At 35.7% G+C, this 18,348-nt stretch overlaps 1 protein-coding gene across 2 annotated transcripts in view; it reads right to left on the bottom strand.

Annotated features, from left to right (window-relative positions):
• Nucleotides 1-2,570: 2,570 nt before the first annotated feature.
• The window catches only part of LOC124422684 (COUP transcription factor 2), a 121,401-nt gene continuing 105,623 nt past the window's right edge, over nucleotides 2,571-18,348 (bottom strand). For both annotated transcript variants that reach the window (XM_046959480.1, XM_046959481.1), the window contains exon 4: nucleotides 2,571-5,593. In XM_046959480.1, the coding sequence (XP_046815436.1) occupies nucleotides 5,319-5,593 (275 nt within the window). In that variant the 3' untranslated portion in view covers nucleotides 2,571-5,318. The remainder of the gene's footprint in view (nucleotides 5,594-18,348) is intronic.

Raw genomic sequence — 18,348 nt, 5'->3', positions numbered from 1 at the left:
TTTGCTTACTTGATGAAAAGTAGGATTACGAAGGGATCGAAGAGGACTTGTGATAATGTTCAACGATCGGTTCTATCGATCGAATCCCTTGGTTTAAAGAGAGAACGGTATAGGATAAGATAGGGTCGGTAAATCAAAGGGAATCGCCCAAAGCAATTTCATTTGGAGTCAAGGTCATCGATCGTTTCGTCTCTCTCTCTCTCTCTCTCTCTCTTTCTGCTTCTCCTTCTTCCTCTTCATCTTGAACACTTCCCATCAGCCGTTCGCCATCTTGGAAACCAAAGAGACCGACCTTTTAAGACTACGCGCCATCTTTCTTTCTTTCTTTCTTTTTTTTTCTAATTCTTTTCTCTTTTTTCTTTTTCTTTCTTTCCCTTTCTTTTCGAATACTTTGGCTTCTATCTCTGTCTTATGTTTCTCTCTCTCTCTCTCTCTCTCTCTCTCTCTCTCTCTCTCTATTTCATTCTCTTTCTCTTTCTCGAGAAGCATTCCTGCACGAGCGTATTTCAATATAAACAATTGGCGAGCGAATTTTCCCCGACGCGAGCGGCAGTGATTTCTGGCCGACGTGATGGCGATGCCTCTGTCTGCGATCGCGACCCCATGTACCCTCGTAAAGTTACTCCTTTCGTGTTTCTTCCTCTCTAAAAGAGACTGATCTTTTGTTTTCTTTTTCTTTTCCTTTTTTTCTTTTTTATTTTTTGTCTCTTTTACATCCATCTACTTTATCTCGGTCTCTTGTCCTCTCTCTCTCTCTCTTTCTCTATGTCTGTCTGTCTGTCTCTGTCTCTGTCTCATCTACTTTTCACTTTCTTTTCATTTCAAAGCTACTCACCAGTTCGAAGAAAGTTTCGGCCTCTCGAAACGCGAATAGAATTTCATCTTCTTGAAAAATAAAACCACCTTGGTCCTTTTACTTGAACGTACGCATGTAAGTATATACCTAAAATTCCTATCTCTATCATTCAGTGACGATTGACAGATCTTCGATATAATATATGTTTATTCTTTGCGATTTTTTCATATATATATATTTCTTTATATATTCGTATTTATATATTTATACTTTTTTTTATGTATATATATATATGCATATATATACATATATATATATATATATATATATATATATATATATATATATTAGTATGTACACGTTTTATACAAAAATTCTTTACGCTTCTTTATACATTAACTATGTATAGAATGTAACTGTATGTGTCGCATTTGTATATATGTGTGTGTGTTCATTTGTGTGTTCATGTTCATGCATATATTTCTCATGTATATTTCTTTCTCTCTTTCTCTCTTTCTCTCTCACTCTCATTCTCTCTCTCTCTCTCTCTCTCTTTCTCTCTCTCTCTCTCTGTATTTTCGTTCATGCGATCCAGACGGCAATCAAGATCATTTGCACTTACGTAAGATATAATTATAATACACTTTTTATTTTTTTGAGTTTCACATTTTCGAGCAAAGCGTCTTCGTATTTTGGCGAATGTCTCGAGAAAGATCCCTACGTACTTACATATTTATTTCGGCATTCAAAATCAAATTTTATAAACAGGCCCGTGTCCTTGTCGTCTGTTAGTTGATCGTCACATTATAACACATTTCTAATACACATTTATATTTATCACTTAACATTATAAATGATATTTAAGTACTCGAAAGTAACAATAAGTCGCGTTATCTACGGGATAGAATAATAAAGTATATAAATGTATATATGCGCGTGCAATTATATATGTGTTATATATGTATGTATACGTGTGTGTATGTGTATGCATTCGCGCGCGCGTACGCGTTTGTATGTGTTAGTATGTGCCTATCGTTCTCTTGTAAAGTAAATAAAAAATGGATAGACGAAAACTTTTTTCCTATAATACCTAACTCGCGACTTTTTTTGTGCACGTCGAATTTCTCTCGAGACAAAAACGCCGTCCGTTGAAAAAAAAAAAAGAAAAAAGAAAAAAGAATTGATTCTTTTTGTTCCTTCTATTTTTTTCTCTTATCCCTTGTTATTTTTGTTCCGTCTCTTTCTACCTTTTCATCTTCTTCTTCTTCATCTTCTTCTTCTTCTTCTTCTTCGTTGTCGTCATCACGTTCTTCTAGAAACGACCGGTCTCCTTAAAAATATTAGAAATTATCCCATATACCCCCTAGGTGCTCGATTAACTAACTAGCTCGACAATTGCCACATTTACTATTTTTAAACGTAGTAATCAAATATTTTTTTTCTTAATATCATTAGACAACCCTATACAACGCGATGATTTCTTTCTTTCGGATATATTGTACAATATTTATAAAATAGAAAAAAGCACCGTCTCAAAAAAGTTCGATTTCAATTTTGACGTACATATATATATATATATATATATATATATATATATATATATATATATATCACATTATTTTATAATGTTTATCTATCTGTTTTTTTTCTCTTTTAACGCACCACTTATACACACACATACACACACACTTTTTCTCTCCCTTTGTCTCACTCACACACAAATATTCGCTCGTACGCAAAGCTCGAGTAAACATTTTCTCTTTCTTGTTTTTCACTTTCTTTCTCTCTCTTTCTCTTTCTCTCTTTTTCTGTCTCTCTCTCTCTCTCTCTCTCTCTCTCTCTCTTTTTTCTTTCTGGCTCCGATAATAACGTATCGATGACTTATCAAAAAAGACGCAGAGCTATGACGAGCGATTTCAAATATTCTTGAATTAAAAATATATTTCCATGCATCTCGTCGCGTTTTTGCTCTTGGACACTTCGAACATTTCTATCTATTTCTCGTTGAATATCACTCTCTTTCTCTTTCTCTCTTTCTTTCTTTCTTTCTTTCTTTCCTTTTTTTATTAGATATTTGCCGATCACCGGGTATGTTGATATATCTAAAAAAAGAAAAGCGTTTACAGCGGACGAGGCAATGGTTCAAAGAATGTTTAAATATCGAGAGCAACAAGTTCGATTGTTAAATAAAAACAAGAAAAGTGAAAAGAAAAAGAAGAAAAAAAAAAAAAAGAAAAGAAAATACTAAACACCCGAATGTTATTTATTCGACTTCATTACGCGAGAAGAACCGCCGTCATGGCGGATATCGCGATGGCACTTAACATGTGCTCGTTCGTTAATTAAATTCACTATTTTCTTTCCCTCTCTCTAGCAAAGCTCGAGTAAACATTTTCTCTTTCTTGTTTTTCACTCTCTCTCTCTCTCTCTCTCTCTCTCTCTCTCTCTCTCTCCCTCTCTTTCTTTCTCTCACATACTCTCTTCTTTCTCTCTCTCTCTCTCTTTCTTTCTCTCTCTCTCTCTCTCTCTGTCTTATCTCATTAACTTAAGTAAAATCTCCCAAAACGTACAAATACCATATTTACAATCATCGTATGTTCGTTGGGTCGCTTAGATTGTTTTTGTGATGTTTAAAAAAAAAAAAAAAAAAAGAAAAAATAGAAAGAAAGGAAGAAAGAAAAAAATAAAGTAAGAAAAAAAAATAAATTCCAACCTATATCGTTTACGTTCTTAATTATTAAATAAATCATAAGATCGAAGATAATTAAAATCGTTTAATAATTAATCCTTATCGTGCTACGTCGCGTTACATCACCTGATGATTGCATCTTGTTTATCTCTTGCGTTTTAACACTTAATAACAAAATTAAAATATATTTCGTCATCCTCGCTACATATATATATATAAATGTATATATATATATATATGTATGTATGTATATGTATTTATATATATATATATATATAAACAATTTACAAAAAATTTATAATTTATATTTATTACAATGTACTAAAAAAAACATTGGTACGCAGTTTAACAATTTTTCCATATCTTCACAATATCCAGTAACTTACAATTTTTATTCAAACGCAATTTTTATCATAACCCTCTCAAAGGATAACGATCGAGTAATATCAAATGAAATGAGTAAAATAGCAACGGGGAGATAAGAAAAACGAGTATTTACGTGGGTTGTTATTAACGGAAATAAATTAATTCCAAAAGGAAAACGAAATAGTAAATATATAAGGACAACGCAAAAGAAGGAAGCTCTGTGTGCAGATAAGAACATAATAAAGAAGGAGAAAAAAGGAGAAAGAAAAGAGAGAAAGAGAGAGAGAGAGAGAGAGAGAGAGAGGGAAAGAGAGAGAGATTCCAAAGATCTGATAATAAGATGAAAATTTCAATGGAATGAAAATGATTCAAATGAAATAAAAAAGATTACTCCTTGCAGGACTACACTTTTCGAATAACAAAATTTTCTAGTAGAATAATATATATATATATAGAGAGATAGAGAGAGGAAAAGAGAGAGAGAGAGAGAGAGAGAGAGAGAGAGAGAGAGAGAGAGAGAGAGAGAGAGAGAGAGAGAAAGATTTCGTAGAACACGTCAAGGCGAAGGATGACTAAGGTTCCTGGCATGACTCGACCTAACGGCGAGTACTCGACGCGAAGATCGATTCCTCGAGATAACACCGCGAAAAGATCTTTTCTCTAGCGCGCTGCGCTTTCTTAACTCTGCCGTTGCTCGATTATAAATGCTAATTTATGATTTCCTCGCGTCACCTTTTTCTCTCTTTCTCCTTCTCTCTTTATCTCTCTCTCTTTCTCTCTCTCTCTCTATCTCTCTCTATCTCTCTCTCTCTCTCTCTCTCTCTCTATCTCTATCTTTCTCTCTATCTTTCTCTCTCCTCTTTAATTCTATGATATACACCGTACAGTCATACGTATCACGGTCATGCTTGACTTTTATCCCTCTCTCATTCTCTTCTTAACTCGATCATTTTAAAATGTGTGTATATATGTATGTATATGTGTGTCCGTGCGCGCGCGTGCGTGTGTGTGTGTGTGTGTGTGTATGTGAGAGAGAGAGAGAAGGAGAAAGAGAGTGTTAACGGTGTTCTTGGATGTTGTTGGGCCACTAACTTGGCGCCTCTGATTTTCTTCTCCGACAACGTCTTCATTACATCTTCCTTTCCTCTTCTTTTACACCGATGTCTTCTTCTTCTTCTTCTTCTTCTTCTTCTTCTTCTTCTTCTTCTTTTTTCTTCCTTCTTTCTTCTTCTTCTTTCTCTTCATTCTTCTTCGACTTCCATCAGCTGCAACTTTCGTCCTCTTGCGTTTCTTTTTGACGACGATGCTGAATAATGTCAACCCACGATCGAATAAATCTCGTTGATGATCTCAAAGAAATTCGAAGGATTCGATTTCCTCCTCGTTGATCGCCGAGCTAAGTGTCGAGGTAAGATGGCGACGATGATGATGATATTATGCGGAAGCTAGCTGCCGCCAAACAGAGTGTCACATCGGGGACATGTAAGGCCAATTGAAGCTGCTACCACTGAGCAACATATCTCTGATGAGTGTCTCGATCGGCGTTTTACCAACCAAACGGACAAAGAACAGTTGCTCGATCACCTGCGAGGATACAGTCCTCAACGACGGTAATCGTAACAAGAGTTTGCCGAACCTCGTTGGTTGGTTCGGATATTGGGTCCTACAGTACTCCTCAAGGGCACACTGTGATTTCTCTTGAAGGGATTCGATATGAGCCACATCGGAGAGTCCGCAGGCATCTGTAGAGAACAACAGAAAGAAAAGGAAATGATCAAGTTAACGAGTGATTTTGCAAGATTTATTTTTATTTTTCTTTTTTTTTTCTTTTTTTTTTTTTTTTTGAGTAATCGAGAAATTTTTGCTTAATATCAAAGTGGTCCAATTGAACAAATTGATCCTATTGAAAATTTTTCCGGAAAATAAAAAGACAAAGGTATGTATTATATATAAAAGATAAAGGTATATATCATAATAATTGACAATACTTGAAGACTAATTATTGATCAATATTAAGATAATAATTAGAATGATTAAACATATATATATATATATATATATATATATATATATATACTATACTTCAGTATATAAATATATGTAAGTACATATCTATATATAAGTATGTATATATAATATATATATATATATGTGTGTATATATATATGTGTGTGTGTATAGGTGTATAATTATATATATTAATAATAAAGTATATATTATATATAATCTTACTAAAAATACTTATTATAATTATATAATTTTTTCTAAATTATACGTCTGGTTTGGTTCTCATTGAAAATGTAGATATAGAAACTAAGCTATGATTCGATAAAGGAAACGAGGACGGACGGTTACAAGATAGAAGCGAGAGAAAGAGAGAGAGAAAGAGAGAGAGAGAAAGAGAGGGAGAAAGAGAATCTCCGGCACAGCACGGGGGTAGTATTTCAAGGGCCTCATGGGGTTGCCGCGAAAGCTGCCCTCGGGCCACCAGACACGCAGTCAAATGAGACTCGGATGTTGGAATGCGAGCCAACTAGCGAAGAGGAGAGGAAAGAGCGAGCAAGCAGGAGAAAGAGAGAGAGAGAGAGAGAGAGAGAGAGAGAGAGAGAGAGAGAGAGAGAGAGAGAAAGTCTCTCACGCTGCCCGTGCAAATGTCAGACTAATCACGTGGGGTGTCCTCTTGTTTCAACGTGGCGCTCCTCGGGAAACGCGCGAGCGCGATAATCCGCACTATTGTTTTGCTGCGCTGAAAATTCATCTTCTCTTTCAGCAGCATAACGTTTCGCTCTTATACCTACACGTCCTCGTCCTTTCTATGTCTATCCTGATCTCTTTTTCTCTCTCCCTCCCTTCCTCTCTCTCTCTCTCTCTCTTTCTCTCTCTTCATCGTACGTGAGAGCTGGTTTTTCAAAAAAGAGAAACCGCTCGTCATAGAAGAAAAGTAAAAACGTTCGTTTCGTTTCATGATTCTTCTACTGTCTCTCTCTCTCTCTCTCTCTCTCTCTCTCTCTTTCTCTCTCTTTCTCGATTTACTTCTTCTCCCTTGCTGCGTTACCGGTAGTTTTCTGATTGTATATAGTCAAGCTATATAAAGCTCTACAAGCTCGTTAGCGCGTATTCTCGTTTTGATGTATTTAAATGTATCGAATTATGTATTGTAGTAAGTCTGAAATATCGAATTATTTGTTATGAATTGTTATCGTTTTAACATGATGCGGTTAACGACCTTATCTTATTATGGATTAACATTATTTTATTCGTTATGAAGTATTAATTAAAGAACTTGTTAAATTTTTATACTGTAAGATATGATACTGTAGACACACACATACACACACGCGCACGCATATATATATATATATATATATATATATATATATATATGTATATATATATGTAAGAAATACGCACGTATATATATATGTAAGAAAGAATACTATGTACGAATGTATATTTCTGCTTACGTAAAAATTTTGAATTAAATTAAATCCGATAAGAAATATTAAGTTATATTTCTAAAGTGTCTCACAACGAATAGATATTTATCCTATCTTTATAGTTTCAATGACAATAGATTTGACTTTCAAGAAGGTCGCAATTGAAAATGATCATCATTGATTACGCCTCGCGTGAAATACATAAAGTTGTATCAGTTGATTGAGTTAGATGAAATATGATCGGTAAATTTTGATAAAAGAAAAAAAGAAAAAAGAAAAAACAAAAAAAAAAAAGAAAGAAAAGTAATAGAGGAACGTTCTAAGAGCTCCCCCTTTTTTTTTTCTTTTTTTTTTTGGGTAACATTACGAATTCGTTGAGGCTAAAAGCGCGTTTCGTCTCTTCCCATTTCATTATCGCAACTCCAAGAGTGTTTCCGTGAAATGAGAGAGAGTGAGTGTGTGTGTGTATTTGAGAGAGAGAGAGAGAGAGATACCTACTGTCGAAGAACACGAGGAGAGACGAGAAATCGTTTTATCGAGGAAGACCACGATGGTACAATACGCGTGGAAAATCAGGGGAGCGGCCAATATGTGTAAATCGGCCTTACTGGGTAGTTTAGTCATCGTACGACATATACGTATACACGTATAGATATATATATATATATATATATATATATATATATATATATATATATATATAGAGAGAGAGAGAGAGAGAGAAACATGCGCATACAGATACATACACATACTAAAAGATAGGACCGAGGGTGGAGAGCTTTTTGCGGTCCCGATGGAACAAAACGTCATTTCGCGTTACCGCCCCGTAATGCCTCTAGTCTCCTCTACCACTCACATATACATATATTCTTTTGTATGTATGTGTACGTGTATATATATATATATATTTATGTGTGTGTGCGGTAGGACCGACCGCGTACACAGAAGCTATAGGCGGATTCCTTTGTGGCGGCCACGTGCGCGTAATGGGCCATTACGCGTACGTATGGAAATAATGCGATTTGCATTTCGAAACGAAGCGTTCTATGCATCCTTCGTGTGCGGAAACCAGAATCTTCATCTTTTCTTCCTTTTTCTTTTTCCTTTTTTTCTTCCTCTTCTTCCTCCTCTTTTTCTTCTTCTTTCTCTTCTTGCTGCAACTTCTCTTATTTGTTATTTTCTACATTAAATACGACGATCTTGCGTTATTATTATTAATTAACTGATATTAATGTGAATACACTATATCGAAGCTTTATCTAATTAATTATTTTCGTTTATTTATATTTTCGTTCGTATGTCTTTTTCTCTTTATTCTTTCATATTTGCGCGCCATTTACATTCTCACGAGTTTAAATATATATTACTCGTTAATGTAATTATACAATGAACATAAAAATCTCGATGGAATTTCAACGCATCTCTCATGTTTCATTGGTACGTTTGAAAAAGCGCAAAAATGACCTTGACAAATCTGAATAATACGAAGGAGAACGTGTAATAGGATGAGACAATCGTAGAAATATTGGTAATAAAGTCAATCGGGAATTCTTTATAGAGTTTACTAACCATCGTCGTCATTGTCGTTTTGTTCCCTTCAATTATGAAGAGGAGAAGAAAGACGCCATTTTTATGGCCGCAGACATCATAGCGTACGAGCAATGAAATCACCGTTAGGATCGAAGAAGGGTGACGAGGGAGGGGTCGGCGGGGTGGGGGTGAGAGGGACGGGGAGGAGGGTGAAAGAGCAAAAAATAAAGAGAGAAAAAGATAGATATATAGATAAAGAGAAACGGAGAATGACGATAATGATAATGATGATGACGATGATGGTGCCATGTTCAATTTAGGCGTCGAGGCGAGTCGATGTATTTGTTTCGTTCGCGATCGACGAGTAGTTCAATTAAAGGAGACCGCAAGGAATCCGCCAACGCGCGACCAATAAACAAACCGTCGGATTGGCCTATCCGATGTCGTCAGCGCCAATTCACCGCATCAATTCGAATAATGCCGTTGAGTGGCGTCTCATTCTCCCTCTACTTCTATATCCAGAGCTCTTCTTCTTTTTCTCTTCTCTTCCTTACTATTCCTTTTTCTTACGTACGTACGTACGTACTTACTTACTTACTTACTTACTTACTTACTTACTTACATACTTACTTACTTACTTACTTACTTATATACATACATATACTTCTCTCTTTATTCACTCTTCTCATTTGCCGCTTGCACGCGTTAAACGCTAAATGCCCTGGCGCCTTGTTGACCGAGCACCATCGTAAATTAACCAATCTTAAACCTTTGGGCGCTCTATACTCTTTCTCCTTCTTGTTCTTCATTCCTCGGAGTGTTCTTCTTTCATTCGGATTTTTATTTTGAGTGTATGCGTGTGTGTGTGTGTGCGCGCGCTTGTGTTATTATTTTTTTTTTCATTTTTTTTTATTACTAACTTTTTATTTTATTTTTTTTTTTTATATAACCATATACGTGATTTATTCCCTTTTATTTTATTTCAATTGAAAATTTCGAAAGCTTTCGAAACGTCACAGTATTATTAATGACATTCTCGAAATGAGGATCGTAAATTATTCATTAATAGACGTATTCTTTTTCGTGAAAATTATTTTTTATTACGAAATTCGATGAGAATCTTTTTGGCGCAACGCTTGATTAAAATCATTTTTATCTGAAGTTTTACGTAAATCATTTTCTTTTTTGTGTTTTAGTAATTTTCTCGAAGGACTAAAAAAAATATCGATTTATATCGAAAGATACCCTAGTATTTCAACGGCGTTCGACGTTTTCTATGGATTTTGAATTCTCTATTTCTCTCTCTCTCTCTCTCTCTCTTTCTTTCTGTCTTTGCTTTCCCGGTTAATTACGTACGTTCTTGCTGTAGGAGTTATTTACGTTGATAGGGAGATAACGGTATCGAATGGCGCTTCTTCGAACGTTTCCACGGCCGATATATACAGCGACTCGTTCGTTCGCTTTCTGCGTCGTTCGAGAACTCCTATCGAGCTTGTCACCCTTAACGAACTCGACGATCCCGATTACTTTGAGATTTCTCGCACGCGATTTATATCGATTGCTTGTGCGAGTCGAGGGACTTTAAACGAATTCTACGAGTCTACGATCTTCCTTAGAAAATAGCGATAAATAAAAAAATATGAAAGTTACGAGCCGTAATCAGTGGATTGTAAATCTAAATGTTTTCTTTTGAATTTTTAGAAAGTAGATAAAATGTTATTGCACAGAGTAAAGATCATATATCATGTTTCGTATTATATTGAAAATAGATATTTATTTGGTATTAGATAAATCGATATTTTAATCGTTTATTTAAACTATCAAAATAGAACTATAACCATATAAATGTATATATGTATCTCTGTGTAATTAAATAATATCTTGTATAATTGAATAATGGTTACATTAATTATTTCAACATACAAATAATATATAAGAAAGATTTTTAAGAATAACATAATATCTGATAAAAGATTAAGTATCAAATTTTCATTTTCATTTTTTGTCAATTTTGATTAAGTATCACAAAATTTTATCCTTTATCCTTTCTATGTAATAATTTCGTTACTTTTACTTTTCCAACATTAAGCTTTCAAATAACATTAAAATTATCATCAATTATTTTTCAATATTTTTTTTCTGCGAACAAACGTCATAAAAAAGAAAAAGTAAAAAAGAATAAAACGTAGGAGGCGAACAAAAAAAAAGGAGAAAAAGGAAAAGAAAACGGAAAAAAAAGAAAAAGACGAAGAAGGAAGAAGACAAATCTTCGACCTTAATATCACGACGACGAAACCTTCGATCTTCCATCTCCGACACGATAATCCGAAAGAATATGTACATCCTACTTGTAATCTCTCTGGTTTGGAAGGGGGTTTGAAAGGGGGGAATGGTGGGATAGCAGTCAGAAAGTCGTCGTTTCAGCAGAAGCTTCCTAAGAAAGCCAAGACGAGGATGAGAAAGAACTCGACAATGCAAAAGACGGTAAGACTCTATAGAAACGTCGTGTACGTACGTAAAACTTCTCTGCGGCTCGATTTGCGATTTCCTTCGCAGATACATACATACTAGATGTACATAGATATCTAACATACAAAGACATAAAGAGGGAGAGAGAGAGAGAGAGAGAGAGGGAAATAGAAGGGGTAGTAATATATAGGTACCTATATGTAAAAGAGAAAGAGAAACGAAAATCGCAAGACGGTGTTGGTGAAATCACGAAGTGGGAATCTCTACCGAGAAGAAGGTGTCCGCGTCTCTCCTTCTTTCAATGTATGCACGCGTACAAATAAGGCGTCCGGAGGAGACAAATGACGCGGAGAGGGATCAGCGTGGCCCGACACAAAGCATCCCCTGAGCACCCTTCCCGAGTCGGAGGTGACGTCACTGACAATGGAAGGTCGAGCTGTGATTAAAGATCGAGAGACTCCGTAAAAACTCCTTGAAAAGTGCCGTAGAGGTGGTGGAGGAGGATGACTACGATAGAGAAAGAGAGACAGAGAGAGAGAGAAAGAGGGGGGGGGGGAGGGGGGACAGGCGGACCTACCGGCGTGAAATATTGCCTCCGTGCCACCCGACAGCTATATGACATTTCCGAAGGGCATGGAAGAATTCTCGCGACTCTCTCTCTCTCTCTCTCTCTCTTTCAGACTCAATCTCTGGGTATTCTTTGCCTCCCACTATCCACATTTTATTCCTGGATAACCTTCCCTTCGTCGTTTTCAACTTTCTTCCTCTTCCATTTTTTCTTTTATTTTTTTTTCTTTTTTCTTTTTTCTTTTCTTTCTTCTTCTTTTTTATCCACGACTTCGATTAATTTCGAATGAAAACTCTCGGAACGTTCTGCTCGTTAAGCCGAACTATCTCTATCTTCTGCTCTCTCTCTCTCTCTCTCTCTTTCTCTCTTTATTTCTGCAGAGGTGAGGATTAGCTCGAAGTGAATCAGCGTGATACCGGAAGGGGGATGTGGGGTGCGAGGATTCGTCGAGTATCACGACAAGAAGAAGTTCTAGTGAAAATAAGGAAAGATGGAGGCCGTCGTGCAAAGAGTAAGCGACCGCGCGAATGAGAGAGAGAGAGAGAGAGAGAGAGAGAGAGAGGGAGAGAGAGAGAGAGCGAGGAAGTTCATTACGATCGTCCGTAGGCCACGATCGCGCCTTGATAACTCCTGATTACGGCGAGGGATACGCGCGCTCACGAGGTATAATTTACCGTGCTTAATTCGCGTCTTGTAACAGGTGACTTACATTAATGGCTTCTATCTCTCCTGCGGACCATGCGCGCGAGCATGCCGGACTCGTCGGCGAGAAAGAGAAGAAGAAGAGGAAGAAGAAGAAGAAGAAGAAGAAAAAGAAAAGATGGAAAAGGAAAAGGTGGTGGTGGTGATGGTGGTGGTGGTGGTGGTGGTGGTGGTGCTTCTAGTGAAGGAGGAAGAAGTGATGGTGAAGAAGAAGGAGGAGGAGGAGGAAGAAGAAGAAGAAGTTACTTTATCGCTCGTCTCAACTCCGAAGAACGGGAATCCTCGCGATCTGTGCACCTTTCGAGTTTTATCCTTCGCCACGGTGAGCGGTTAATTTCGCATCGAACGAAAGTCCTTTCAAGCGAACTGGATAACGGAAGTGTCCGTGTCATCGTTCTCATATTTAAACGTAATCTCCTCGATGATATTTTTTTTTTCTGGCAAATAAATTCGACTAACGGATCGAGAAAATACATTGAACCATGTAAGATCATTTCAAGACAAATCCTTTTATTTATTTTTTTTTTTTTTTTTTTTCTTTTTTATTTTAATTCTGAATTCGATTATTAGTTTTTTTTTTTTTCTTTATTCTGTTCTTTTTTCTTCTTATAAATTTCTTGAATCAGTTTTAAAATAAATCGTCAAAATGTTGATTAATCTGATTTATTTTGATATGCTTGAGAAAGTAAGTTAATGAATAAGAGAGTTTAATGCGTTTGGATAAAAAAATTTGAATAAGATTAAGAACGCGTACATACGCGTATAATCGTATTGTAAATTCAAAGCGGTTTGTTAATTTCCACGTATCGTAATGGCCGTCGTAAAGGTGAGAACAAGAAGGCCACCGACGGTTTGCTAGAAAATGACGTAGACTGTTAAAGGCGAACAGGAGCATGTCGATCGTGCGTCGGTTTGATTTGCGTTTCCCGTTTTTGTCGAGTTCTTGCGACAGAGAAGGAACGATAATTATTAGCTTGAGTACTCAACAACCTGACGACCGATTCCTCGGCCATAAGTTAATAAATGCATAAATGTCGATCGACGGACGACGGACGTTAAATCGTGTATAAAAGGAAAAAAGATCTAGGCGAACGACTTGTTTAAAGTTTCGAAATAAAATACAACGATGATTATCTATCTATCTACCTACCTACCTACTTACCTATCTATCTATCTATCTATCTATATATCTATATCCTTCTCTAATGTTTATTCTATTTTAATAACGATTCGGTTGGAATTTTGATGTAATGAAAATACAGCTTTTTTTTTTTCGAGAAATAATATTTCGTACGTTATCAAATTAATCAAACATTTTTTGTGATTTTACCATAATATTTGTGTCACATTCTTATATAATAATATCAATTATGATATTATACTATATTTATAGTATAAATTTTAATTAAAATGAATTGTCTATTTTTCCTAATGAATGTATTTTTTAATCTTACATATGTAGATCTTATATCAATGTTTTATTTATCGATTTATTCATTTGCATTTCTTTCCTTTCAACATTTTCAATTACAGAATAGTCTCTCTCTCTCTCTCTCTCTCTCTCTCTCTCTCTTTCTCTTTTCTCTTATCTTCTCCATTTTCTTGTCGAAATTTCTCATTTGAATATCGTAGGGCCGATCAATTCTCACTCTTCTTGTTTGAAGGCGTCTCAACGACCGACCGGTCGGAGATTATCCAATAAAAGTTCTTCTACGCAGGCAATTATGAGATTTTGATGTACGTCTGGGCGCCTCGAACTTCCTCCTGAATGAAACTCTACTCAAGTCAAAGTGGGAAGAAGGAAAGGGTAGGTATCGTCCAGAAGATAAAAGGATGTTGCGTCGCGTCGTCGTTGTTGGTCAACGTCGTCGTCATCATCATCGTCGTCGTCGTCGTCGTCGTCGTCGTCGTCGTCGTCGTCGTCGAATCGGTTGAACCATTCATTTCTATCTTCTACTCTGAGACGAGACTCAGTAACTGGATGAGAGATACTTTATACGTCGTTGAATCGAAAGCGTTATGTCGTAACGTCGAGGACGACTACAACAAAGGACTAATTAAGTTTTCCCGCATCCGATAATTCTCCGGTATACTCGTCAAATTTTTCTTCGTTCAGACGAACAATCGTATTCTCTTATTCGTTTACATATTGAAAATACGAATTCTTCTTTAAAATTGAATCGAACTGTTTAAGTTTTTCTTTTGACACGTTAGTTGTTCACGTTCGAAAATAAATTTTTATTCCGACTGTATAATGATTAAAATTATTTTAATATGTTATTTTGAATATTAATGAATTAACGAATGAAAAGCATGAATGAAAGAATAAATGATTTGAATGAATGAATGAAAAGAAAAAGCAAAAGAAAAAAAAAAAAAAGAAAAATGGCAAATGCAAGTATTTCTTTCAATTTGAAAATCAATTATTATCAAACTTTGTCCATTTATATACATATTTGTTTATTTTTATAATTAAATAAAAAGCGTTAAAAATAAATCGCGAAAGTAACCAAACAATTTTTTTTATAAAAAAGAAAGATATCAAGAATGTAAATATGTATGCATATTTATATTTATGCAAACGTTTTAAATAAACAATTAACGATATCAATTAATCAGTTTTTTAGCTAATAGGTAAGTACTTGCGTAATAAAAAAAAAAACAAAAAAAGCAAAAAAAGAAAAGAAAAAAACGAAAGAATCTCGATCGTTTTTCGATTAATATCTCGATCAATATCTCGATCATTAGATTGTTAAATCATCTTATTTCTTTTTTTTTTTTTTTTTGTTGTTATCGCGATGGAGAATGACGGTTAGTGAATTCAGTGATGGAACTCGAGTGCTATTGAAACGAACTTGGTTTGGAATAAGCAAAAGGATGAAAAGAAGAGTGCGAGAAAAAAAAGAAAAGGAAAGAGAAGAAAAGAAAAGGATAAGAAAGGGAAGGAAAAGAAAAGAAAAGAAAAGAAAATAAGAAAGGAAGAAAGAGTGTCGGTATATCGGATATCACAATATTGTGAGGAGGTGCCTTTTCGCGGTATAATGGACGCACACGGGTCCAGGGCACGCGATAATTATCATAACAAGGAACGTATTTAGAGATGCCTCCTTCCTATCGTGCTAACGCATCGGGACGACACGTATTTAAACCGAGATACACGCCATAGCCCGAGTTTAGCTATGAAGCGTTCCGTTTAGGAGGAACATTGTTATGTTAATAAACGACAATGCCAATCCTATTACGTTTCGTCTCCATTTCGTCTTTCTATTTCTCCCTGTTTCACACTCCAACCCTTCCGCCCTTTCGAGATTCACTTTCATTTTTTTTTTCTCTTTACCCCCGCTCCCACCATCCTCAACCATTGCGAGCAGGTAGTAGTGCTTAGTTCGAAGCAGGTACTACGAAGGTCAAGTTTCTCTTTTCTTCTTGATTTTCTCTCTCTCTCTCTCTTCCTCTTTTTCTCTTATTTTTTCTCTTCATCGACATACCAGTCGTATTGGCCTATCCAGCTCGTCCTGGTTTCTCTCCTTCTTTTTTTTATTTTTCTCTTTCTTTCTCTCTCTCTCTCTCTCTTTCTTGATGCAAGCAGTGTGACACGGACGACCGGTTTCGAGAGCACCCGGGGGCTAAATGTCAACAACGGCATAACGGCCTGGTTAGAGGATTACCCTTAGAGAGCTAGGCCGTGGCGAGGGTAGCGCCAGACAAAAGGTCGTGAACTTTCTACGTGTCATAATCCGTCTGAGAGGATTCACGGCCTCTTCTCCACGATAGACCGGTAACGTCGTCGTTGTCGTCGTCGTTGTCGTCGTCGTCGTCATCGTCATCGTTATGTGCAAAATCTTTCACTTTTCTACCTTTCTTCGTTCCGTTTAAAAGACTCTCGGTATACACATACATACATACATATATATATATATATACATATGCATTGTAAAACTGATACTATTTCTATACTGTGAAATAGTGAAATTGTGAAATTGTGTGAGAGAAGGAGAGAAAGAGAGAGAGAGGGGGGGAAGAATCACTGCATGTTGCTAAATCCCGAAACACGAGGGTCGCGACGTCGATATTGAGACGGGGGGGATTAACGAGTCTCTCCTCGCCATTTCCATGCTTATTTCGAATGGCCGATGATATCAAACTCCCTCCCAAAGTAGTTAAGCGTATCTGTATGTGTATTCGTGTATACTTTGGAGAAAAGGGTTACTCGATTATTCGGACATAGTAGTTGAGCGAATTTTTTCATTAAACGAACATAGCATGTATAACTCCTGTGTTTAATTTCTTGACGTTTGAGTAGGGTCAATGGATTGCATGTTTTATTGGATTAATACAAAAAATTTCTTCTACATTATGATATCGTATATTTCAATGAAAAAAAAAAAAAAAAAAGGTCTTTTTTGAGGGAAAATGACGAAATTAGAATTTACTATTTGAATATGTTTAACATTACATACCATTAGAATTTTTTTCATAATGCATATATATATATATATATATATATATATCTCATAATACATATGAGAATCATTACTATCTAAAGACTTTGAAACATCACGTATTATTATTAAAAATGTTAATAATATGTTGATCATTAATCTGATTAAATCTATTCATACTCATATTTACTCAATTATCAGTAATATTTTTTCAAGCAATTATCAATAACTAATACGATAACAATCGCAATAAACAAGTCTGAACGTAAAGAGAGAATATTTTTTCTCCTTATGATACTTTGTATTTAAAGTCAATAAATGGTTAAGTCCCTTTTAAAAGATACCCTTTATACCGTTAATACGTCACGTTACTGGGACGATACACAAAGTAAAAAAAAATAAAAAAAAGAAAAATAAAAAAAAGAGAAAGAGAAAAGAAAAGAAAAAAGAAAAAGATAAAAGGATATGCGAGATTGCGTGTTGAAACACTCGAGCTCGATTTTACGACGGTCAGAGATTCTAATAAAGGGACAGGAGCAGCAGCACGACCCTTTTGCGATAATAGTTCGTGCGTCCACGTTTGGCTATGAAACTATGGAGAATCGAAGGTCGGTCGCGAAGCACGAATGAAAACGATGGTAAGGGTGAATGCCAGCGCGAGAAACCTATTGATAAATTCAGTGGCTATCGTAAACAATGGCGCAACAATGTCAATTATGCGAGCACCGATCGGCCGGGTAATTAATTGGCTACCGAGCTTGACTTCGCCCTCGTAATTAATTGTTACCGATCCTGACCGCATACTGGCGCCCTTTACCGATCACACAAATGGTAAGGGGAATTTGGAAAAACGAGTTCTCTCAATAAATCTCTCTGGTTTTACGATCGAAGTACATATTTGTACCTTCAATATAGAAGGTGATATGTTTAAAATTGTTTCTATATATATATATGTGTGTATGTTACTTGTTTCAACATGAGTATATTGCGTTGTTGTATACGTGAGTGTATATATATATTTGAGTATATTGTATGTGTAATTATAACGCGAGTACATTGAGAGTATGTAGAAACACGAATAAATTTTTATTTGTAGATATACGAGTGCATTTTATAGTAGATATTTACGTATGAACATCGTGAGTTTGAAAATGAACGTTCGAATGTCGATTTGTTTTGATAGAACTGATGTACGAAAGAAAAGAAGTTACATGGTTATTATATCTCATAAGAATACGAATAATAAATCTTTCATAGAAGAGAGATAGGTAATAATAATAGTACATCGTAGATAGACCGTAAAGAAAATGCGTTTTCCTACAATAGTATCAATCGTTAAGAGATAGAGA

The sequence above is a fragment of the Vespa crabro genome, chromosome 3 (assembly GCF_910589235.1).
Source record: "Vespa crabro chromosome 3, iyVesCrab1.2, whole genome shotgun sequence".
Classification (NCBI taxonomy): Eukaryota; Metazoa; Arthropoda; class Insecta; order Hymenoptera; family Vespidae; genus Vespa; species Vespa crabro.
The sequence above is the reverse complement of the archived record's forward strand: the minus strand, read 5'-3'. Positions and strand labels throughout refer to the sequence as shown.